The 26689-nt window shown below is 38.3% G+C and overlaps 1 protein-coding gene across 5 annotated transcripts; it reads left to right on the forward strand.

The window, feature by feature from the left end:
• Window positions 1–9006: 9006 nt before the first annotated feature.
• LOC121521637 lies at window positions 9007–14590 on the forward strand. Of its 5 annotated transcripts, none has more exons than XM_041805755.1 (8): window positions 9007–9272; window positions 11170–11490; window positions 11605–11874; window positions 12568–12855; window positions 13041–13154; window positions 13291–13371; window positions 13470–13498; window positions 13644–14590. In XM_041805755.1, exons 1-6 carry the CDS (start codon window positions 9212–9214, stop codon window positions 13356–13358), a joined length of 1122 nt encoding a protein of 373 aa, XP_041661689.1. In that variant the 5' UTR covers window positions 9007–9211; the 3' UTR covers window positions 13359–13371; window positions 13470–13498; window positions 13644–14590. The 5 variants fall into 5 exon arrangements, with proteins under 5 accessions (XP_041661689.1, XP_041661692.1, XP_041661688.1 ...); XM_041805758.1 differs by having other exon boundaries at window positions 13470–13495; XM_041805754.1 differs by having other exon boundaries at window positions 13470–14590.
• Window positions 14591–26689: the final 12099 nt, after the last annotated feature.

Genomic DNA, 26689 nt, shown 5'->3' on the forward strand with positions numbered 1-26689 from the left:
TGCTGAAAACTCATGTTTATGTGTGATTTTTAGCTCCAAGTTGTCTAGAATGAGCCAAACAAATCTGTAATCAATCGGATGAAATCCCTCAGAGGAGTATGAAAAATGTGCAACCTGTTCATCAGCCAAATATGCCAAAATTTGACCAAAACTGTTTGTAGTGTATTTCCTATACATTTTAAATGATGGTTCCAAGAGATGTTTTTCTTCATCTAGTCATGATACATATGTGTGCTGATTTTCTGATCATGTCTCTGCACAATGGAGTTCTACTAAACCACTAAAATATGTACAGTTTCACTGGGGGAGAATTTTCTGGAAGGTTTTTTGTTACTTTTTAGTCGTGTCAAGACCCCCAAAACAAACCACAAAATGCTGGAATAATAATAGTAATGACTAAGACTGTCTACAATTTCAATAGCGTCCGTGCTCAGAGGTTGGTGTCTGTCTGTCTCATGTCCTTATAAAGAGTTGAATCTTGTCCTGAGAACCTTTAGTGTTTCTGATGTTTATCTGACCACAAATAATAGTTAAAATGTGGTGCTGTTGTACGCACATTCTCAGCTTCTCACTTCCTCTAAAACTTAGAAAAAAGGACTTCACCGATGAAAAGAGGAAGCAACAGATCTTAAAATGTGGTCTTCTTTTCATGTACATTGGAATCAAGTTTTTGTTGATTGTCTCTTCAGCCAAACATGACTACCAATCCTGTTTCATTTAAATGAACTCTAAAGATTAAAGTGCATGATTGCAGATATTTATCTGGACTTTTTTCATCACATTTACATCTTCTCCCTCTCCACCCTGGAGGTGAAACATAACACTGTCACACATACATCATGGCATCATTAGAGTGTGGTCTTCACACTATTTATGAGCTTTAATACCATCTAATGTTACTGATTTACTATTTCAGATTCATGTCTGTCTCTGTGGACAGAAAACTTCATTTAAACTGTTGAAACTAAAATGTTGACGTTGTTTTTGTCTTTTCGACTTTTACAAGAAATGGAATGAGGAAAGGGCAGGGTCGATGCTGCTTTGAGGAAGTGAGCTGATATAAACCACAGCCAGTGGTAGCAGCATCTCTCTAAAACAGCTCCACAGTAGAAGATCAGACTGTTGGGAGTGTGAGAGCTGAAGAAGAGAGACGGAGAATCACCATGGATGAGCTCAGATGGATTCACATTTCTGTCATTCTGACAGCGCTGCTTCACTTTACAGGTGAGAAAACTTTCACAGAGAAATTTAACAGAGGAATTATTAAACAAATCATTATTGATGTTATATACAGTGCTTAACAAATTTATTAGACCACCTGTCAGATTTGTCTCAGAGACCATCCAGCATCATGAAGTACTTTAATGTGGACTCTTTCATTTTCAGTGAGCTCTCCACGTTTTACCATTTTGAACAGGAATGAGGAATTTCAAACTGAATTCACCCAAATTTGAGCCGGCTCACTGGGCTTCTCTGAGAAGTCAGAAATGAATCAAGCATAACATTCAACCACTAAAACTCATTTTTCTGTTCAGGAATGCAAGTAAATAACTATAATTTGACATATTAATCAAGAAATATTAATGTGCTTTACTAATTTTTCAGGGGTTTTTTTGTTATCAGTAAATTTGAAAATTCATGGATAACAATAATAATTATATTTTAGCATTGAAATATCTTTTCTGTTAAAGAGCTTCTACATATTGGTGTATTAACCATTGCAGAAACATAGAAAGTGATTTTTGTGATTACCAATGCTGTTAATTTAGGGCAGCTGTAGCATAAACCTTACTTTGGTTAGGGTTAGGGTGGTCTAATAAATTTGTTAAGCACTGTAGTTTTAAGGTTTTTTTTGCACAAATCAAAAAGAGGGGTACTTAAACTAGGAGTCATATCACCCACAAGAGTGTCTGGGCCCCTGAAAGTCCCAGTAGGGGCCCTCAGCAGACATGATTTAGTCATGTACTGTAAACCCATGTGTGCTGGATCAGTAGCAGTAGTAACGCTCACCTCTGAAACTCTGACAATACCCTGCAGTCTGTTTCTATCTTTAATGTTAGAGGAGCAGTATCAAGTGATGATAGAGGAGGTTAAAACTGATTCAGTAAAACAAGAATGAAACATTTTCATCAACATTAAAATTCTGGATCTCTGCACAATGTTAACATTATAAAAATGCTCATAATACTATCAAAGAGATGCATTTATTGAACCAGACAATATTTAACTAAAAGGATAACAGCATCCAACATATTTGTTTCTTTTTTAATAATGTAACTGTAAAAACATTTTTCTGCATCTATATAAATGTGAACTAATAACATAAAAATCATCATAAATCATGGTGAGCAACAGGAATTTAACATGAATTCTGCATTGATTCATCCATTAACATCATTGGGCCTCACTTATTGATCATTTTTTATAGAAAATTTGTTCTTTAAACCCTCTAACACAGTTTTCAGAAGATTCTGTCCTTCACCAAAGCGATTTGTTCTTGTATTTAACAGCTATATATCAGTTTACACCTCTCTAGAATTAAAAATATAAAAAGCTCAAGCATCCAGAGATGTCTTATTGGAGTGTGAAGTCACAGAACAGGACATCAGAAGTGTTCAATATTTCCCCTTCAGTCGTCAGAAAACAGGTGAGTGTTTGACGATCTGCAACTTGAGATTAAAAAAGTGTTTAAGCAAACTGATAAGAGACCAAACCATCCTCAGCAGTGATGCCACAGATTATCTTTTCTTCTTACCTTTTTTACATCCTGAGTTCAGCATTTTGGCTGTTAGCATGTTGGTTTAAAGGCATCTTCTGAATTTAATACTTTCTTGTGGCTGCATGTGAAATTGATGAGGGCCTGATGTGATCCTGAGTGGACTAAAATGATGAGGTGAAGGAATTAATCCTGGCTATCTGGGATCATTTTGTTGATGTTATGTTCTTACCTCTGGTTTTATTTGAAGGATAGCTGGTCTATATTGTCCTCTGCTTGTTACAAAGTGATGAGTCCATAATTGTTTCTTCTTCTTTTCTGATCACAAGTAGCAATGATTGACTCATGACCCTCCTCCCTAATGATCCATGAACTCACAGTAGCAAAGACAGATTCAAACTCTGAAAGCATTTCTGTCTGTTGGGACAGAAAATTGTCTTTGGTCAGGATCACACCAGTGTTAACAGTCTGTCAGCGAGACTGGACAAGAGTTTTGTTGCCTAGTGTGACATGGTGCCATCAGAAAGATAAAAATCATGTAGTCTGATCCAGCCTTCTTCTTCTGGAGTTAAACTTTTATTTCCACACAAATCTAACCTTTCTTTCGTAATTCTGACATGAAGTCATATTTCTATTTCTCTTAATGACTGAGTATGTGGGCAGAGATGAGGTGACAGTAACCTGCTCTCTGTCATCATATGAACCATGTGAACACTCAGTGAGGTGGCTGTATGAGGGTAAAGATGTGAGAGAACATTATCAAGGTGTGAGGATATCAGAGAGTTACTGCTACACCTCTGTGACCTTCAAGACTTCTGAACCAAAACCAAACCCTCTGGATTGGGAAGTTACTGCTGATAACAAAGTGGAGCTCTTTACCCTCAGACTTCAGCCCTCAGCTGAGAGACCAGGTCAGAATTATTACTGTTAGTATGTTATTATGATTATTCTAATCACTGAGCAGTAAAAGGAAGTATGATGACTGAAACCTGAAACATTCTGTGTTATAAACATTCAGTCTTTTAGTATTTAAACACCAAAGATGGTTTTAAATGATGTTTGTGGACTGAACAGTTTGATGAGTTGTGTTCATTTGTGCAGATGAGGACACAAAAAATGACCCAACAGCCACAACAACAACAATGACACCAACAGGACCGAGTAAGTAAGACCACAGCAGCAGGAACCAATGACTCTTCTAATCTACACAGTACTAGCGATGAACTTATTCTTATCATTTATGTCTATGAAAACAAATGAATGTGTTATTACATATAAATGACATTTCAACTTTCTTTCATAGAAACCTACAACAAAGATTTGATTTGCTCTCATTCTCTCTGCAGCCAGGTTCATCGTTGTCTCTGTGGGTTTATCAGCTCTCATCATAACTGTTGTGACTGTCAACATATGGACAAGAACTAAAGGTGAGAACATTCACAGATTCAATTTACACACAAGAAGTTTATAGAAACATGCATTTTCTCTGTGGAAGCAAAAATCCACTCTTTCTCTCATCTTTCAGGGAAACAATCACAGAGGAATGATAAGGTGGTGAGTTTTTAAAAGCAGTGAGAGTGGAGTTTAGTTACTGCTCAGCTGATTTTAGGAGGCTGTTCAGTCTAGTCTTTGTTAGTATAGGGGCTACAATCAGTCTGAGTGTTTCAGAGTGTTGCTTTGATTGTGTTGATTTTCACAGGTGGATGAGGATGATGAAGATGAGACAGTGAACTATGAAAACATCAGAGCTTCTGCAGAGGATTGACCAACACTTGTGTCTCTGTCAGACTACACAGATCAACAACATCATGATCAGAGGAGTTCATGTCATCTTTCCTCTACAAGAAGGAGAACCTCCCTAATCCTGTCACTAACTCTTGTATTGAAGATCTTGGTTTTCCCTTGAAAAAGGAGCCGAAATATGATCAAATGTAAATCAACTGAAAATGAGCAGACATGTATAAATGTAGGCTTCTGTCTGAAACTAAGGATGCACATCACTCCATCAGATTCCCTTTATAGACATGAATGTATGTGTTTAATATTTAACCACATCCTGTAGCGCCACCTTTTGGTGAAATAGCAAAGAAGCATGAGGAATCAGTCTCTGTAGATAGACAGCTGTATACAACAAGTGTGTTTAAGGTTTCTCTCTACACAAACCACAACTAGGAACCCTGACTGGAAACTCCATCTGTTTTAGTCCCTCAAAGGCTCAGCTCTACAGGATGATGGATCAGGACTTTACAGATTCAAATGAGTATAAGGCACTGATTTTCCCTCTGTACAGGGAGAAAGAAGAGGTTTGACTTCCACAAGGGGTCTGCAGACTCCAGTTTACTGTCAACATGTGTATTTTTATCTGTTCTCTTTTATATAAATAGGTCTATTTTTCTGAGAATAAAATTGTTAAAATATGTACTTTTCTAAAGTACTAAAAGCTGTTATCATACATAATGTATCAGGTTCACTCATTTATATTCACATATATAAACATAACTTGTTACATTATTACAGATGGTGGAGCAGACACCAGATGACTAAATAAGAGTTTACTTTCTGTGATGGTTATGTTTTTGTAAGATTAGAAGGGAAGTTTTTTAATCAGCTTTAGCTTCTTCCTACACCCTTTCAGTTACCTTGGAAATTCAGAAATTTCACTTTGATCTTGTAAAATCGTTTTATTTGTTGCAAGTGAAACTAAATAAATTTCTTTCATTCATTCATTCTTCCCATTCCTTTCAGACCTGCTCATCAACTTTATCTTTCTGCTGACAGTTTCTCCTGCTTTACATTTTCACTGTTTTAAAGGTTTTTATTTTTATCTTTAGTTTTTTGTTTTTTTGTTTCCTGTTTTTTTTTTCTTTCATGCTCGGAATAAAAGTCTCAACTCAACTCTGCAGTTCCTCAGTTGCAACACTCTTCCCAACCACCTGGGGGCAGCACAGACTGTTAAACTTTTCAGAAAGAAGGGGTCAGTGTATTTTTCTGGCAGTTCCATTTCCTTTTTCAAACCAGCCTCAGAAATCAGGAGAAACTATTGTTATTCAGTTTTTTCATTTTCAACAGAAAATGTCAGTGTTGTGGACACATTTCGAGACTTTGATATCACATTTTGAGCTTGATAGATTTAACTCAGTAACAGGTATGAAGAAATGGCCCAGTTGGGTCATTTTTTGTTGCCAGTAGGGGGCACTGACAATTAACAATTAACATTTGAATGAGTAGAGGGGCACACATTGATCATAAATGTGAAATTTGAGAAATATCAAATGTTTTATATGAGAGTTATGACAACTTCCTGTGAAATGGCGAGACTTTACAATGCACGCCATCGCCATTGAGGTGTCCATTAATAAAACATATCTGTCACGTGGACAATTATTGAGGACTTCAGTAGAGAAATCTGAACTTGATAGGTTCAGCCAAGTAAGAGGAATAAACAAATGACCTGTTTGCGTGACTTCCTGTTACCAGTGAGGGCGCTATAATGACATATTTTTATGTGAGCGTGTTCAATGTGATACTGCTGTCTAGCCGGAAATTGTAGACGCAGGTGTCAAACTCACGGCCCGGGGGACAAATCCGGCCCATGGAACGATTATATCCGGCCCGCAAGATCACATCGTATTTGTATTCTAACTGGCCCACCAGTATGAGGTCTGCAGATTTCCTCCTGAATAATAATATAAACTTCAACTTGATTATTTAAAATATCCTAGTTTAAGCCATAAAAAAATTGAATAATTTGTGTTTTATTTCATATCTTCAATTTTGCATCTGAAGATTGCAACTCAAACTTATGATTTTGACTTTTCATTTCATACTTTGACCTTTTCAACTCTGAATTTGGACTTTATATATCACTTTTTTATCTTTTAGATTCCTAGTTTTAAACTTTAAGTCATATTTTGACCCTTTCCAACTTCTTACTTTGGCTTTTTAATCCCATAATTTGACTTTTAAAAACATGATTTCAATTTTTTTTTTAATATTTTGACATTCTGAATGAATATCTTTTACTTTTTTATCATTTTTTGAACTTTTTACACTCCCAATTTTGAATTTAAGTCATATTTTAACTTCTTAAGTCATAATTTTGAATTCTAGCTCATATTTTGACATTTTCAAATCCTAAGTTTGGCTTTTTAATCCCATATTTGGACAAATCAGACTCACAATTTAAAACCTGAAGTCATATTTTGACTTTTAAACTCATGATTTCAAATTTGATCTCATATTTTGACCTTTTTAACTTATGAATTCCACTTTCTCTTCATATATTTGCTATTTAAAACCAATATTTTTTTATTTTTAATATTGTGTTCTGATCTTTTAAATTGATAAATTGGAATTTTTGTGTCAGATTTGAGCCTTCAAATTTATCATTTTTATTTTTATATATTATTACTAGTGAAAATGAGATTGACCGTTATGGTTAAATGTCGACCCTGTTAGGCCCTCAGGTTAGACCTGAATCCAGAATCCGGCCCCTGCTGTGATTGAGTTTGACACCCCTGTTGTAGAAGAACACAGAATAATGTTTACGGAAGTTTTAACAGTTTAAAGTCATATGGCACCATGAAATAATGCCTTATTTTGAAATGGAGATGAAGCTGGTGGACTTCCTGTTGGGATTTGGTCATGAGTCAAAGAGGCTTTTTGTAGGTGATAGGCAGGCCAAAAATAGGTTGAATGGTGTGCAGGGGCAGAATGTTTTAAGAGAAAAATCAACGATCAGAGGAGGAAATGTTCAACTGGCAGAAGGGGGGCGCTGACCCAAAGTAATGATATTGATGTATGAATATATTCAGGATCAATGTGTGATCGTTCCTGTTCAGTTTGGTGATGATTGGCATAAGCACCGTCGATCTCAGAGTGTTTATTGTTCCTGAAAGACTGCAAGAAAGCAGAAAAAAGCTTTTCTAAATTTGGTCCCTGGTCACGACCCTGCTCTTTGGTGAAAAATTAAATAAGGTCTGCGAGTTACTTCTGCCAGTAATCTCAAGCATAATTATTCACACCTGACATGCATCTTAATCAAATCACATGACTCACATCCTCCTAAACTAGTGGGCTATTTAAGCCGCAAGATTTACTTTCTCTTCCTCTGCTGCATTGCTGCGCCTGTGCTCTCACCTTCAACCCACCTCCACCCCAGCATCCACCTGCTGGCTCTGACTGGGGGTTAAGTTGTTATAGTATCACTCCTCAAATTCTGTATGTAAAATCTGTGAGGAGTGATTAAGTCGGAGCCTGGTGCCAAATATATTATGTTGCCAAATAGATGATTAAACAAACTTCAAAGTGAGATTATTGGCTGAACTCGTATTTTATGTGTTTTTAAGCTCCAAGTTGTCTTGAATGAGCAAAAATAAAATCAGGAATCAACCGGATGAAATCACTCAGAGGAGTTTAAAAAAATATGCAACCTGTTCATCAGCCAAAAATGCCAAAATGTGACCAAAACTGTTGGCAGTGAGTTTCCTACACATTTTAAATGATGGTTCCAAGAGACGTTTTTCTTCATCTAGTCATGATACATATGTGTGCTGATTTTCTGATCAGGTCTCTGCACAATGGAGTTGTAAGAAACCACTAAAATATGTACATTTCCACTGAGGGAGAATTTTCTGGAAGGTTTGTGAAACTTTTTAGTCATGTCAAGACCCCCAAAACAAGCCATAAATGTTTGAAATTATAATGATAATATCTAAGACCGCCTACAGTTTCAAAAGCATCCTTGCTCAGAGGTTGGTGTCTGTCTGTCTCATGTCCTTATAAAGAGTTGAATTTTGTCCTGAGAACCTTTTGTGTTTCTGATATTTATCTGCCTAATAATAAATAGTTAAAATGTGTTGCTGTTGTGCCCACATTCTCAGCAATGCTCCTCCTCTGAAACTCAGAAAAAAATGACTTTACTGATAAAAAGAGGAAGCAACAGATCTTAAAATGTGGTCTTCTTCTCGTTCTTTTTGGTCATAAACATTGGGGGGAATTTTTGTAGCTTGACTCTTTGTCCAAACATCACTACCAACCCTGATTCATTTGAATGAACTCTATAGATAAAAGTGCATGAATGCAGATATTTATTTAGAATTTTATTCTTAGCACCCACAACTTCCTCCTCTCTACCCTGGAGGTGAAAGATAACACTGTTACACATACATCATGGCATCATTAGAGTGTGGTCTTCACACTATTTATGAGCTTTAATACCATCTAATGTTACTGATTTACTATTTCAGATTCATGTCTGTCTCTGTGGACAGAAAACTTCATTTAAACTGTTGAAACTAAAATGTTGACATTGTTTTTGTCTTTGAGACTTTTACAAGAAATTGACTGAGGAAAGGACAGAGTCAACGCCACTTTGAGGAAGTGAGCTGATATAAACCACAGTGAGCGGTAGCAGCATCTCTCTAAAACAGCTCTACAGTAGAAGATCAGACTGTTGGGAGTGTGAGAGCTGAAGAAGAGAGACGGAGAATCACCATGGATGAGCTCAGATGGATTCACATTTCTGTCATTCTGACAGCGCTGCTTCACTTTACAGGTGAGAAAACTTTCATAGAGAAATTTAACAGACAAATTACTGAACAAATCATTATTGATGTTATATACAGTGCTTAACAAATTTATTAGACCACCTGTCAGATTTGTTTTAGAGACCATCCAGCATCATGAAGTGCTTTAATGCGGACTCTTTCATTTTCAGTGAGCTCTCCACGTTTTACCAACAGGAATGAGGAATTTCAAACTGAATTCACCCAAATTTGAGCCGGCTCACTGGGCTTCTCTGAGAAGTCAGAAATTAATCAAGCATTACATTCAACCACTAAAACTCGTTTTTCTGTTCAAGAATGCAAGTAAATAACTATAATTTGACATATAAATCAAGAAATATTAATGTGTGTTACCATTTTTTTTCAGTTTTCTTTTGTTATCAGTAAATTTGAAAATTTATGGATAACAATAATAATTATATTTTAGCATTGAAATATCTTTTCTGTTAAAGAGCTTCTACATATTGGTGTATTAACCATTGCAGAAACATAAAAACTGATTTTGGTAATTACCAATGCTGTTAATTTAGGGCTACTGTGGCATAAACCTTACTTTGGTTAGGGCGGTCTAATAAATTTGTTAAGCACTGTAGTTTAAAGTTTTTTGCACACATCAAAAAGAGGGGTACTTACACTAGGAGTCATAACACCCACACAAGTGTCTGGGCCTTGAAAGTCCCAGTAGGGGCCCTCAGCAGACATGATTTAGTCATGTACTGTAAACCCATGTGTGCTGGATCAGTAGCAGTAGTAATGCTCACCTCTGAAACTCTGACAATACCCTGCAGTCTGTTTCTATCTTTAATGTTAGAGGAGCAGTATCAAGTGATGATAGAGGAGGTTAAAACTGATTCAGTAAAACGAGAATAAAACATTTTCATCAACATTAAAATTCTGGATCTCTGCACAATGTTAACATTATAAAAATGCTCATAATACTATCAAAGAGATGCATTTACTGAACCAGGCAACATTTAACTAAAGCAACAATAGCATCCAACATATTTGTTTCTTTTTTAATAATGTAACTGTAAAAACATTTTTCTGCATCTATATAAATGTGAACTAATAACATAAAAATCATCATAAATCATGGTGAGCAACAGGAATTTAACATGAATTCGACATTGATTAATTAATAAACATCATTGGGCCTCACTCATCAATCATTTTTTATAGAAAATTTGTTCTTTAAACCCTCAGACACAGTTTCCAGAAGATTCTGACCTTCACCAAAGTGATTTTTTCTTGTATCTAACAGCTATATATCAGTTTACACCTCTCTAGAATTAAAAATATATGACTTAAATATGGTCAAGTATAAATTTAAACATGAAGTGTTTGATCTTATCTACAAAAATGTTAAAATGCTTGTTAACATTAATGTTTTATCATTGGACACTAATTTAATCAATAACATATCTGCACACACAGGTTTTTAAATGTGTGTGCCTCTATTTAGTGATTGTTACTGCCTCTGTTGTTTGGTTGGCTGAGAATTTCAGGGTTAGCCAATCAGAGGCAGAGTGGGCGGGTCTTACTTTGTGGTTCTCTGGGAGATCTAGAAACACAATCAGAGCAGATGACACTACTTTCCATCAACATGCTTCCCTCGTCATCATTTCATAATGATCATTACAACCTGAAGTCAAGCAGCAGAGGTTGGTGTGAATGTTCAGATACTAAAAGCTGATTTGAAGTTTAGTAAATCTGCTAGAGCAGACTAACACAGGCTGTTTATGCTTTTTTATGTGCTGCTAAAGGAAATGTGGGTTAAATGAAGAGTATAACCACTGGATGTTAACCTGCTGGAACTTTAAAAACTATATCTGACTATCTGTAAACACAACAGACAGTTTCTGATTGAAGTTTCTCTTGTTGTTACAGTGAGTGGGAATCGACATTTCTTCACCATCAAACAAGGAGAAGACGTGACTTTGCCTTGTGAGAACGTGATCAACCATCAGCAGAGATGTGGTGGTACTACATGGCTCTTTATAGATTCAACAAACACAAGAACAGTGGAGCTGATTGAACGTGGATGGGTAAATAAAAATGCTGGAGCTAAATCAGACAGACTGAGTGTTACAGAGGATTGTTCTCTGGTGATGACGAAGGTCACACAAGAGGATGTTGGGCATTATTTCTGTAGACAGGAGAAATTGGGATCACAAGGAGATACTCTGAGTTATCTGTCTGTTGTCAACAGTAAGTGTTTATAATTTTTTTTTCAGCTTCATCTGATATTTTTAACTGTTTATTTCAACAACAGTGATGAAGTCAGTTTAACTCTTGTCTCTCTCTACATCCTCATCTTCACAGTTACTGAACATACAGACCACAGTTATCTGTCAGTCACCTGTGATGTGAGGACACCTGGAGGTTGTAGACACACAGTGAAGTGGTTTAATGAGGGTTCAGACCAGGATGAGAATAACCAACATGTACAAACATCACAGTCTGACTCTGGATGCTGTGCCATCGCCCGAATCCCAAAAGCTCATGCATCCAGAGATATCTTGCTGAAGTGTGAAGTCACAGAACGGGACACTGGAAGAGTTCAACATTTCCCCTTCAGTCGTCAGACAACAGGTGAGTGTTTGATGATCTGCAACCTCAGATAAAAAAAGTGTTTAAGCAAACTGATAAGATACTAAATCATCCTCAGCAGTGATGTCACAGATTATCTTTTCTTCTTACCTTTTTTACATCCTGAGTTCAGCATTTTGGCTGTTAGCATGTTGGTTTAAAGGCATCTTCTGAATTTAATACTTTTCTTGTGGCTTCATGTGAAATTGATGATGGCCTGATGTGATCCTGAGTGGAGTAAAATGATGAGGTGAAGGAATTAATCCTGGCTATCTGGGATCATTTTGTTGATGTTATCATGTTCATACCTCTGGTTTTATTTGAAGGATAGCTGGTCTACATTGTCATCTGCTTGTTACAAAGTGATGAGTCTATAATTGTTTCTTCTTCTTTTCTGAGCACAAGTAGCAATGATTGACTCATGACCCTCCTCCCTAATGATCCATGAACTCACAGTAGCAAAGACAGATTCAGACTCTGAAAGCATTTCTGTCTGTTGGGACAGAAACTTGTCTTTGGTCAGGATCACACCAGTGTTAACAGTCTGTCAGCGAGACTGGACAAGATTTTTGTTGCCTAGTGTGACATGGTGCCATCAGAAAATAAAAATCATGTAGTCTGATCCAGCCTTCTGCTTCTGGAGTTAAACTTTTATTTCCACACAAAGCTAACCTCTATCTTCATTGTGACATGAAGTCATATTTCTATTTCTCTTAATGACTGAGAATGTGGACAGAGATGAGGTGGCTGTAACCTGCTCTCTGTCATCATATGAACCATGTGAACACTCTCTGAGGTGGCTGTATGAGGGTAAAGATGTGAGAGAACATTATCAAGGTGTGAGGATATCAGAGAGTTACTGCTACACCTCTGTGACCTTCAAGACTTCTGAACCAAAACCAAACTCTCTGGATTGTGAAGTTACTGCTGATAACAAAGTGGAGCTCTTTACCCTCAGACTTCAGCCCTCAGCTGAGAAACCAGGTCAGAATTATTACTGTTATTATGTTATTATGATTATTCTAATGACTGAGCAGTAAAAGGAAGTATGATGACTGAAACCTGAAACATTCTGTTATAAACATTCAGTCTTTTAGTATTTAAACACCAAAGATGGTTTTAAATGTTTGTGGACTGAACAGTTTGATGAGTTGTGTTCATTTGTTCAGGTGAGGACACAAAAAATGACCCAAAAGAAACAACAACATCAGCAACAATGACACCAACAGGACCGACTGAACATATCACAGCAGCAGGAACCAATGACTCTTCTAATCTGCACAGTACTAGTGATGAACTTATTCTAATCATTTATGTTTGTAAAAACAAATGAATGTGTTATTACATATAAATGACATTTCAACTTTCTTTCATAGAAACCTACAACAAAGATTTGATTTGCTCTCATTCTCTCTGCAGCCAGGTTCATCGTTGTCTCTGTGGGTTTATCAGCTCTCATCATAACTGTTGTGACTGTCAACATATGAACAAGAACTAAAGGTGAGAACATTCACAGATTCAATTTACACACAAGAAGTTTATATAAACATGTATTTTCTCTGTGGAAGCAAAAATCCACTCTTCCCCTCATCTTTCAGGGAAACAATCACAGAGGAATGATAAGGTGGTGAGTTTTTAAAAGCAGTGAGAGTGGAGTTTAGTTACTGCTCAGCTGATTTTAGGAGGCTGTTCAGTCTAGTCTTTGTTAGTATAGGGGCTACAATCAGTCTGAGTGTTTCAGAGTGTTGCTTTGATTGTGTTGATTTTCACAGGTGGATGAGGATGATGAAGATGAGACAGTGAACTATGAAAACATCAGAGCTTCTGCAGAGGATTGACCAACACTTGTGTCTCTGTCAGACTACACAGACCAACAACATCATGATCAGAGGAGTTCATGTCATCTTTCCTCTACAAGAAGGAGAACCTCCCTAATCCTGTCACTAACTCTTGTATTGAAGATCTTGGTTTTCCCTTGAAAAAGGAGCCGAAATATGATCAAATGTAAATCAACTGAAAATGAGCAGACATGTATAAATGTAGGCTTCTGTCTGAAACTAAGGATGCACATCACTCCATCAGATTCCCTTTATAGACATGAATGTATGTGTTTAATATTTAACCACATCCTGTAGCGCCACCTTTTGGTGAAATAGCAAAGAAGCATGAGGAATCAGTCTCTATAGATAGACAGCTGTATACAACAAGTGTGTTTAAGGTTTCTCTCTACACAAACCACAACTAGGAACCTTGACTGGAAACTCCATCTGTTTTAGTCCCTCAAAGGCTCAGCTCTGCAGGATGATGGATCAGGACTTTACAGATTCAAATGAGTATAAGGCACTGATTTTCCCTCTGTACAGGGAGGAGGAAGAGGTTTGACTTCCTCAAGGGGTCTGCAGACTCAATTTTCCTGTTAATATTTGTATTTTTATCTGCTCTCTTTTATATAAATAGGTCTATTTTTCTATGAATAATATTGTTAATATTTGTGCTTTTCTGAAGGATTTAAAGCTGTAATCATATATTAGATATCATGTATGCTCATTTATATTCACATAAATAAATATAACTTGTTATTTTAGCTCAGATGGTGGAGCAGACACCAGATGCCTAAATAAGAGTTTACTTCCTGTGATGGTTATGTTTCTGTAAGATTAGAAGGGAAGGTTTTTTAATAAGCTTTAGCTTCTTCCTACACCCTTTCAGTTACCTTGGAAATTCAGAAATTTCACTTTGAGCTTGTAAAAATGTTTTATTTGTTTCAAGTGAACTGAAATAAATTTCTTTCATTCATTCATTCACTTCTTCCCATTCTGTTCAAACCTGCTAATCAACTTTAACTTTCTGCTGACAGTTTCTCCTGCTTTACATCTTCACTGTTTTCAAGATTAATATTTTTCTCTTTAGTTTTTAGTTTTTTTGTTTTCTGTTTATTTTTACTTTTATGCTGGGAATAAAAGTCTCAACTCAACTCTGTAGCTCCTCAAGGGGTCAGTTTAGTTTTCTCCATTTCCTGTTTGAAACCAGCCTCAGAAACCAGGAGGAACTCTTGTCATTTTTTTTTTTTCATTTCTGACAGAAAATGTCAGTGTTGTGGACAAATTTTGAGACTTTGATATCAAATTTCGAGTTTGACATTTTTAAGTTAGTAACAGTTATAAAGAAATGGCCCAGTTGGGTGAGTAGAGGGGCACACATTGATCATAAATGTGAAATCTGAGGAAAATCAAATGTTTTATATGAGAGTTGTAGCAACTTCCTGTGAAATGGCGAGATTTTACAATGCGCACCATCGCTAATGAGGTGGCCATTAATGCAACATATCTGTCATGTGGACAATAATTGAGGACAACACTAGAGATATCTGAGCTTGATAGTTTCAGCACAGTAAGAGGAATAAACAAATGACCTGTTTGTGTGACTTCCTGTTACCAGTGGGGAGCCCCTCGATGACATATTTTCATGTGAACGTGTTCAGTGTGGCACTGATATCTAGCCAGAAATTGTAGAAGACCACAGAGTAATGTTAACAAAAGTTACAACAGATTAAAGTCATTTGACACCATCATAAACGCCTTATTTTGAAATGTAGATGATTGTGGTGGACTTCCTGTTGGGATCTGGGCATGAGTCAAAGAGGCTTTTCTGCAGGTCTGACGATGACCTATAGTCAGGCCAAAAATCATAAACCTAGGATTGATGGTGTTTAGGGGCTGAAATTAATGATATTAATGTATGAGTGTTTATTGTTCCTGGAAGACTGGAAAAAAGCAGAACAAAGCTTTTCTAAATTTGGCCCCTGGTCACAGCCCTGCTCTTTGGTGAAAACTCATGTTTCTGTGAGCTTTTTAGCTCCAAATTGTCTAGAATGATCAAAAACAAATCTGATATCAATCGGATGAAATCCCTCAGAGGGGTATGAAAAGCGTGCAACCTGTTCATCAGCCAAATATGCCACAACTTGACCAAAACTGTTTGTAGTGTGTTTCCTATAGATTTTAAATGATGGTTCCAAGAGACTTTTTTCTTCATAGTCATGATACATATGTGTGCTGATTTTCTGATCAGGTCTCTGCACAATGGAGTTCTACTAAACCACTAAAATGTGTACATTTCCACTGGGGGAGAATTTTCTGGAAGGTTTTTGAGGCTTTTTAGTCATGTCAAGACCCCCAAAACAAGCCAGGAAGGTTTGAAATAATGATGATAATATCGAAGAACACCTACAGTTTCAATAGCCTTTTGTGTTTCTGATGTTTATCTGACCACAGTTTAATGGTTAAAATGTGTTGCTGTTGCACCCACTTTCTCAGCAATGCATTTCCTCTAAAACTCAGAAAAAATGACTTCACTGATGAAAAGAGGAAGCAACAGACCTTAAAATGTGGTCATCTTCTCGTTCTTTCCCATCATGAACTTTGGGGTCAAGTTTTTGTAGTTTTTCTCTTCAGCCAAACATCACTACCAATCCTGTTTCATTTAAATGAACTCTAAAGATAAAAGTGCATGATTGCAGACATTTATCTGGACGTTTATTCTTCTCGCCCACAACTTCCTCCTCTCTACCCTGGAGGTCAAATATAACACTGTCACACATACATCATGGCATCATTAGAGTGTGGTCTTCAACCTATTTATGAGCTTTAATACCATCTAATGTTACTGATTTACTATTTCAGATTCATGTCTGTCTCTGTGGACAGAAAACTACATTTAAACTGTTGAAACTGAAATGTTGACATTGTTTTTGTCTTTTCGACTTTTACAAGAAATTGACTGAGGAAAGGACAGAGTCAACGCCACTTTGAGGAAGTGACCTCATATAAACCACAGCGAGCGGTAGCAGCATCTCTCTAAAACAGCTCCACAGTAGAAGATCAGACTGTTGGGAGTGTGAGAGCTGAAGAAGAGAGACGGAGAATCACCATGGATGAGCTCAGATGGATTCACATTTCTGTCATTCTGACAGCGCTGCTTCAGTTTACAGGTGAGAAAACTTTCACAGAGAAATTTAACAGACAAATTACTAAAGAAATCTTTACTTGAGTACTTTAATTTTTTTGCACATATCAAAAGGACAGGTACTTACACTAGGAGTCCTAACACCCACAGAAGTGTCTGGGCCCCTGAAAGTCCCAGTAGGGGCCCTCAGCAGACATGATTTAGTCATGTACTGTAAACCCATGTGTGCTGGATCAGTAGCAGTAGTAACGCTCACCTCTGAAACTCTGACAATACCCTGCAGTCTGTTTCTATCTTTAATGTTAGAGGAGCAGTATCAAGTGATGATAGAGGAGGTTAAAACTGATTCAGTAAAACAAGAATGAAACATTTTCATCAACATTAAAATTCTGGATCTCTGCACAATGTTAACATTATAAAAATGCTCATAATACTATCAAAGGGATGCATTTATTGAACCAGGCAACATTTAACTAAAGCAACAATAGCATCCAACATATTTATTTCTTTTTTAATAATGTAACTGTAAGAACATTTTTCTGCATCTATATAAATGTGAACTAATAACATAAAAATCATCATAAATCATGGTGAGAAACAGGAATTCAACATGAATTCTGCATTGATTCATCCATTAACATCATTGGGCCTCACTCATCAATCATTTTTATAAGAAATTTGTTCTTTAAACCTTCTAACAGTTTTCAGAAGATTCTGACCTTCAACAAAGTGATTTGTTTTTCTCTAAGACAAAAATGTTAGAACACTCCAGAGAACTCTGAGGAACATTTGAGCACTGAAATAACAGGATGAAATGTTGAATTTTGTACTTATTAGAACTCAAGTTTGCTAGATTAGGAAAACAGTGTTAGATTCTATTTTACAGCATTTTGATCAGTTTATACCTCTCTGGAATTAAAAATATATGACTTAAATATGGTCAAGTATAAATTTAAACATGCAGTCTTTGATCTTACCTACAAAAATGTTAAAATGCTTGTTAACATTAATGTTTTATCATTGGACACTAATTTAATCAATAACATATCTCCACACACAGGCTTTTAAATGTGTGTGCCTCTATTTAGTGACTGTTACTGCCTCTGTTGTTGGTTGGCTGAGAATATCAGGGTTAGCCAATCAGAGGCAGAGTGGGCGGGTCTTACTTTGTGGTTCTCTGGGAGATCTAGAAACACAATCAGAGCAGATGACACTACTTTCCATCAATGTGCTTTTCTTGTCAATGTGGCTTTTAACGTGTTTGAAATTGAAAAAATAAATCTGACTATCTGTAAACACAACAGACAGTTTCTGATTTTAGTTTCTCGTTTTATTACAGTGAGTGGGAATCAACATTTCTTCACTATCAAACAAGGAGATGACGTGACTTTGCCTTGTGAGAACGTGATCGACCATCAGCAGAGATGTGGCAGCACTACATGGCTCCTTAGTAATTCACCAAAAACAGGAGCAGTGGAGCTGATTAAACATGGACAGGTTAATAAAAATGTTGGAGCTAAATCAGACAGACTGAGTGTTGCAGAGGATTGTTCTCTGGTGATGAAAAAGGTCACACAAGAGGATGCTGGGGATTATGCCTGTCGACAGTACGAATCAGGAAAAGTACAAGAAGATACTCTGACTTTTCTGTCTGTTGTTAGCAGTAAGTATTTATGTCATCATGTTTTTAGCTTCATCTCACATTTTTAAACTGTTTATTTTAACAAAAGTGATGACATCAGTTTAACTCTTGTTCTCTCTCTCTCTACATCCTCATCTTCACAGTTACTGAACAAACAGACGACAGTTATCTGTCAGTCACCTGTGATGTGAGGACATATCCATATTGTAGACACACGGTGAAGTGGTTTAACAAGGATTCAGACCAGGAATCTGGATGCTGTGCCACCGCCCGAATCCAAAAAGCTCATGCATCCAGATATATCTCATTGAAGTGTGAAGTCACAGACGTTGACACCGGAAGAGTTCAATATTTCCCCTTTAGTCGTCAGACAACAGGTGAGTGTTTGATGATCTGCAACCTGAGATTAAAAAAGTGTTTTAGCAAACTAATAAGAGACCAAATCATCAACAGTGATGTCACAGATTATCTTTTCTTATTACCTTTTTTACATCCTAAACTCAGTATTGTGAACAGAAAAACCAAATTCCAAGTCACAGAGGAGAGTCATCAAAGCATCTAGAACCAGATGCATCTTCCTCTGATGACTTCAGTTCACCTTTAAAAAGATTTAATATCTTGTATCTATATACAACAAAGGTGCCGGTTTGGTTCTGTGGGTGGAGCGGGCAGGAAGGGATGCTTTATAGCGGCAGCTGTGCTTCTATGGACACCTGGCACGCTTTCCCAGGCCTGACGCCCATGAAAGGTGGGCTGGTCCAGACGTGGAAGACAGCTGTGTGCATCATGGAGGGGGCAGCTGGGAGGATACCTTTAGAGATGGGCTATGGGCTTCACACAATACTGGACAATTGCCATCAGGAGGCCAAAGCAGTACAGGACCAAGGTTTACACGTCGAAGTGCCAAACTGGCATTATGCTCCCATACCTGATCTGCCATCCTCTGAATTTCATACTTTTCTTGGAGCTGCATGGGACATTGATGATCACTGCTCTACAGTGTCTTCTATAAATAAAGTGACAGTATTGAGCTAGGCTAGCTGGGCTCATTTTCTTGATGTTATCACATTCATACATCAGGTTATATTTGTCGGATAGCCGGTATATATCATCCTCCTTTTGTTACAAAGTGATGAGTCCATAATTGTTTCTTCTTCTTTTCTAATCACAAGTCCACTACTATCACAGAGTTTTTGTTGTAGCAATGATTGGCTCATGACCCACCTCCCTAATGATCCATGAACTCACAGTAGCAAAGACAGATTCAGACTCTGAAAGCTTTTCTGTCTATTGTGACAGAAAATTGTCTTTGGTCAGGATCACACCAGTGTTAACAGTCTGTCAGCGAGACTGGACAAGATTTTTGTTGCCTAGTGTGACATGGTGCCATCAGAGAGACAAAAAATCATGTAGTCTGATCCAGCCATCTTCTTCTGGAGTAAATTTTATTTCCACACAAATCCAACCTTCATCTTCATTCTGACATGAAGTCATATTTCTATTTCTCTTAATGACTGATAATGTGGACAGAGATGAGGTGATAATGATCTGCTCTGTGTCATCATATGAACCATGTAAACACTCAGTGAGGTGGCTGTATGAGGGTAAAGATGTGAGAGAACATTATCAAGGTGTGAGGATATCAGAGAGTCACTGCTACACCTCTGTGACCTTCAAGACTTCTGAACCAAAACCAAACTCTCTGGATTGTGAAGTTACTGCTGATAACAAAGTGGAGCTCTTTACCCTCAGACTTCAGCCCTCAGCTGAGAAACCAGGTCAGAATTATTACTGTTATTATGTTATTATGATTATTCTAATCACTGAGCAGTAAAAGGAAGTATGATGACTGAAACCTGAAACATTCTGTTATAAACATTCAGCCTTTAGTATTCAAACTGTTATGTGAAGTGGTGTAGTAGGACCCAGGATGCAGAGGCAGAGAAGCAGTTTTTAACAGTTTTATTGTGCAGGCAAGTGGGGAAGGGGAGGGGGGAGTCCAAGAGTCCAAGGGAGTGAGAGAGCGTGCTGGAGCTGGCTGTGGTGATCTGGGCAGGAGGCACTGGAAGAGGAAGGAGAGGCACGTTAGTGGAAAGCACAGGTGAACACAAGCACTGGAGATTACTCAAATAGATCATTAATTAAACACTGGAACTTCTCTGGAGGATCTCGAGAGATAGTGAGCCTGGAGCTGACGTTTACCGTTAGATAAGGTAGGCAAAACTCAGGCGCTGTAGAGAGCTGCAGCCGGTCTTAAGTAGTGTGTGTCCAAGTGAGTGATTCGTTGCAGGTGTGGTCTCTCCACAGCACCAGGGGGCGGGGTGGATGCCTCAGGGAGAGCACAGGAAAGTTAACAGCCAGCAACAGACTCCGGAAACCGGAAGTTAACAAAATAATACAATAGATACAAAGTAAAACACCACATAAACGCCAAAGATGGTTTTAAATGATGTTTGTGGGGTCAGTGTATTTTCTGGCAGATCCATTTCCTGATTGAAACCAGACTCAATAATTGGGAGAAACTCTCGTTATTCCAATTTTTTGTGTTTGACCAAAAACAATAAAATGGAAAAACAAGTTGTTTTTCCATTTTTCCATTTTGGTCGCAAAAACAGAAGAACACATAACATTGTTTTTTCAATTCTGATATTTTGTTTTCTTTATCTAATGAAATACTTGAGGAAAAGGAAGTCATGTTATCTGTGTATCATTTCTTCATTTAATGTTTGATTGATAATTGAATAACAAATAATGAAAAAATGGTTCATTGTCTTGTTTTCATTTCTGAAACTAAATCAAATAAACAAGAAATGATGCATCTTGTTGACTTTTGCTATTAATATTGGGATCAGAGAATGTAATATGAAAAAACGGGTGTAAGCAGTCAGTATGATTTTAATATTAATTTGCATAACCTGATGCAGGTGTTGTGCTGTGCAGAAAAGCATCCTGAGAATCACATGCCCATTGCTGAGGAGCACACTTCCTGGAAAGATATACAGAACACAAACACCAGCACCAAGTGAAGTCACATTTCCACACTTGTTCTCCTTCATTTACATTCATGCCATGCTTTGGTCCACCTTGTCCTTCCATGCCGAAGCCAGGGAAGCATGCCGTGTCCAAGCACGGAAGAGTGTACTCATGCTGGTCAAATATACTGGACTTAAAAACTGGACTTGAAATCTACTGGGCCCAGGCACAGTACAGATTGCCAAGTATGAGTGCGCCCTAACTCGGTGCTGGTGTTTGTGTTTTGGTATATCATTACAGGAAGAGTCAACTCCTCGATGGGCATGTGATTCTCAGGATGCTTTTCTGAGCACAACACCTGCACCAGGCTACACAAATCAATATCGCAATCAAATTGACCACTCAAAGCAGTTTTTTCATATTACATTCTTTGATTCCAACATAAATAGAAAAAGTCAAAAGACGCATCATTTCCTGTTTATTTGACTTCATTTCAGAAATGAAAACTAGAAAATGAACAGTATTTTCATTATTTGATTTGGTTTTTAAAACAGAAAAGTGAAAAATGAGCCATTTTTCACTTGTTATTCAATTGTCAATCAAATGTTAAATGAATGAATGATACATGGATTTCATGTGACCATTGGGAAAGGTGAGCATTTAAGGCCTCCATATCAAAACAAGAGCCATCCATTGCATTTTACAGTATAATAACAGGCTATTATTGTAAGTGTATTGGCAATTAACCAATTTTTTATATTTCACAAAGACAACCCAAGTAAATAGAAAATGCAGTGTTTGAATGATTATCTAATTTTTCAAGGGGGGAAAAAAAATCCAAACCTATCTGGCCCTGTGTGAAAAAGTAATTGCCCCCTGAACCTAATAACTTGTTGTGCCACCCTTGGCAGCAATAACTGAAATCAAGCATTTGCGATAACGGGTGATGAGTGTTTCTCATCACTGTGGAGGAATTTTGACCCACTCTTCTTCACAGAATTACTTTAATTCAGCCATATTGGAGGGTTTTCCAGCATGAACTGCCGTTTAAGGTCGCACCACAGCATCGCAGTTGGATTTAAGTCTGGACCCTGACTGGGCCACTCCAAAACCTTAATTTAGTTTTTCTTGAGCCATTGAGAGGTGGACTTGAAAGTGTATTTCGGGTCATTGTCCTGCTGCATAAACCAAGAGCGCTTGAGCTTGAGGTCATAAACTGATGGCCGAACGTTGGCCTTCAGGATTTTCTGGTAGACAGCAGAATTCATTGTTCCATCAATCACAGCAAGAAGTCCAGGTCCTGAAGCAGCAAAGCAGCCCTGGACCATCACACTGCCGCCACCATGTTTGACTGTTGGTATGATGTTCTTTATCAAATGCTGTGTTATTTTTTTGTTTCTTGGAAAATGTGAGACGAGCCTTTGTGCTCTTTTTGGTCAGCAGTGGTTTGGGCCTTGGAACTCTCCCATGATGCCATTTTTGCCCAGTGTCTTTCTTATGATTGAGTCATGAACTCTGACCTTAACTGAGGTCAGTCAGGCCTACAGGTCTTCAGATGTCGTTCTAGGTTCTTTTGTGACCTACTGGATGAGTCATGGTTGCACTCTCAGAGTGATTTTGGTTGGCCGACCACTCCTGGGAGGGTTCACCACTGTTCCTTGTTTTCTCCATTTGTGGATAATGGATCTGACTGTGGTTTGCTGGAGTCCCAAAGCCTTGGAAATGGCTTTGTAACCTTTTCCAGACTGATAGATTCCAATAATTTTGTTTATTCTGTTGTTCTTGAATTTCTTTGGCTCGTGGCATGATGCGTTTCTTTTTGAGATCTTGTGGCCTACTTCACTTTGACAGTTTCTATTTAAGTGATTTTTTTGATTCAACAAATCTGGCGGTAATCAGGCCTGGGTGTGGCCAGGGATACTGAACTCAGCTTTCCAAAAACTGTGGTTAATCACAGTTAACTCATCATTTAACAAGGGGGGCAATTACTTTTCACACAAAGCCAGAGAGGTTTGGATTTTTTTCCCCCCTTAAAAAATTAAGTAATCTTTCAAACACTGCATTTTCCATTTACTTGGGTTGTCTTTGTGAAATATAGAAATTGATTTGATGATTTGATGAAACATTTAAGTGTGATAAATCATCAAAAACTTAGGAATCAGAAAGGGGGCAAATACTTGTTCACACCACTGTATATACATATATATATATATATATATAGTACTATTATCATACATCATGTTTTACAGGAGGAGAGAAGAAACAGGCTGGTTACACTTAGAAGGGCAGAACAACAAAAGAGGAAAAGGAAGCAGAACTTTCAGAGGATTCCTTTATGACAGGCTGGAAAAAATGAGAGTTAGGTTTTATGGCAGGTTGCAGGATTTCCCCTCTAGCCTTCACAATGGCAATGGAAGTGTTAGAGCCAAGTGGGTGGTAGGAGGAGAGAGATGGCAGGATGGGATGCGCTTCCCACCAATCAGGGCTTACATGGATGACATGAAACTGGTGACCACGACAGTGCCATGCACAAGAAGGCTACTGGAGAGGCTAAATAAGAATCTCAAGTGGGTTAGCATGAAGATCAAGCCTAGTAAGTCCAGGAGCATCCCAGTATCCAGAGGGAAGATTGTTGACAGGAAATTTTTTGTAGATGAGAAAGAATTACCGTCCATCAGGCAGAAGTCAGTAAAAAGCTTAGGGTGATGGTATAATGAAAACCTTAATGATAGTGAACAGGTGGAGCAGTTTAGAAAAGATGTAGTGGAGGGATTAGGGAGGATTGATAAATCAGGGCTCCCAGGGAGGTTGAAGTTATGATGTTTGCAGTTTGGGCTATTTCCTAGACTGATGTGGCCCATGTCAGTTTATGAGATACCAATATTGAAGGTAGAAAAGCTGGAAAGAGTAATTAACTTATATGTAAGGAAGTGGTTGAGCGTTCCTCTGTGCCTTAGCAGTGTGGCACTGTATGGCAAAGGGACACTCCAACTCCCGATCACTAGCTTAACAGAAGAGTTCAAGTTCTCAAAGGTTAGAACAGAGTTGCTGTTAGCAGGGAGCAAAGATAGAATAGTTAGCAGTGTAGTTCCAAATCCAACCAGGAAAAAAATGGAACCCAAGACAGGCAGTAGAGGAGGCAGAGGCTGCTCTTAGGCATGCTGAGATTGTAGGCAATGTCCAGATAGGTCAGGGAGGCCTGGGGCTTGGCTCAGGTAGACCGGCATGGAACAAAGCAGGTCCTAAAGACAGAAGGAGACTGGTAGTGGAACAGGTACGTAGACAGGAGGAAGTAGTAAGGTGTACTCAGGCTGTGGCTCAGGCTAAACAGGGACAGTGGATGAACTGGGAGAGTGTAGAGAAGAGGAAGCTGAGTTGGAGAGACCTATGGAGTATGGAAGATAGGCGGATCAAATTCCCTCTAGGGTCTACCTATGATGTCCTACCATCACCCCAGAACCTGAAGTGCTGGGCTGGCAGTGACCCATCATGCCCTTTGTGCTCTGAGACAGCAACCTTGAGGCACATTTTGACAGGATGTAAGATCAGTCTGTCACAAGGTAGATATACATGGAGGCATGACAGGGTTTTGAAAAGTCTAGCAGCAGGAATTGAAAACAGAAGGCGACGGGTGAATGCAGGATGTAATCAGGGATCAGGGACGGTTCAGTTTGTCCCAGAAGGAGAGAAGGTTACAGGAGGCAGGTTTTTAGGTAGGCACCAGTCAGGCCAGTTAAAGGATGCTAAGGACTGGGAGATGCAGGTAGATTTAGGAGGGAAACTTGTTGTTCCACAGGAGATAGTTTGCACCAATCATCTGCTTGACATAGTGCTGTGGTCTGCCAGTCAGCATGTAGTTTATTTTATAGAGCTGACGGTTCCGTGGGAGGATTCTGTGGAGGAAGCCTATGAAAGGAAGAAGCTGAGATACGCAGATTTAGGAACAGAAGCTGAATAGCAAGGATGGAAAGTTAGGACTCGACCAGTAGAAGTGGGATGTAGAGGGTTTGTAGATCAGCTATTTCATTACTTAGAGAGCTGGGTGTGCAGGGACAGAATTTGTGAAAGACGGTTAAGGAGATCTCAGATGATGCAGCTCAGGCCAACCAGTGGATTTGGATGAGGAGGAGTAATGCCAGCTGGGGCAAAAATGAAGGTTGACGAAACCCCTTAACCTCGTTAAGTATCGTTTAATCCTCTCTTCCCTCCCTTTACTCATGAAAATAAAGGAGTTGGGGGTGGGGGGTTGAGCGCCATGCCAGGCCTGGGTGTATGTTAGCCCACGACAGGGCACAGCTCCAACTCCCCCACCCTATTGCTAAGCTTGCTCTCTCTTTCTCTCTCTAATCTGTCTAATTTTCCCCTTTGTTCTACTCTTAGTTATGTGTAATGTTTGTACTATAATTGTTGCGCTGTAATCATGAGTGGTGTTAAGGAAGGTAGTATCGGCATCGTCAGTACATGGAGCTTGCATGTACGGCGCCTGGGTCTGTTGAAGGTGGCATGCTGTTGAGACTGTGTGGGCCATGTGGTAAGATAAGTAAGATGATGTCTGTGTGGTGGCATGGTGGGTGGTGAGGACCGGTATGGAGGGGGGTGGCTCTGGGACACTGGAGATCACTGTTCAGTCCTCTGGAAGTATCATGGGACTAACTGGACGAAACACTGACGAAGGAGGGTTCCCACTTGACAAACCTGGTGAAATGCGGATTTCTTATTGCCCATGGGTCTGCACGGTTGACTTGTGGAGGCAAATAGTGATGGATTAGGGATTTTTTCATGAAGCGCTGACCCTCTTTATAGGGCACAAGTATCTTGTGTTTTATTTAGAATACTGTTAAACACAGTGGATGGCACTTGTTTGACATGAAGACTTTTAGTTTGAAATGCTCACCTTTGTCAATGGTCACAAGATTTTCTTTTTTCTCAAGTATTTCATGAAGTAAAAAACAAAATAATGGAATTGAAAAAACTAAAATTAGACCCTTTTTAAAAAATTTAACTTGTTTTTCCATTTTTGTGACCAAAATAAGGAAAACGGGAAAACGGCTCATTTTTTCCATTTTTGGCCATATACAAAAAAACGTAATAACGAGAGCTTCTCACGATTTTTGAGTCTGGTTTCAATCATGAAATGGATCTGCCAGAAAATAAACTGACCTTGTGGCCTTGTGGACTGAACAGCGTGATGAGTTGTGTTTATTTCTTCAGGTGAGGACACAAAAACTGACCCAAAGG

Source organism: Cheilinus undulatus, linkage group 14 (assembly GCF_018320785.1).
Source record: "Cheilinus undulatus linkage group 14, ASM1832078v1, whole genome shotgun sequence".
NCBI classification, from domain to species: Eukaryota; Metazoa; Chordata; class Actinopteri; order Labriformes; family Labridae; genus Cheilinus; species Cheilinus undulatus.

Bases quoted from the DNA above. Each gene is read 5' to 3' on its own strand.
- LOC121521637 (XM_041805754.1), top strand. From the start codon at position 9,212: ATGGATGAGCTCAGATGGATTCACATTTCTGTCATTCTGACAGCGCTG. The intron at 11,875-12,567 runs GTGAGTGTTTGA...TGTGACATGAAG, and splicing joins CTTCAGTCGTCAGACAACAG to TCATATTTCTATTTCTCTTA. The intron at 12,856-13,040 runs GTCAGAATTATT...TCATTTGTTCAG, and splicing joins GCCCTCAGCTGAGAAACCAG to GTGAGGACACAAAAAATGAC.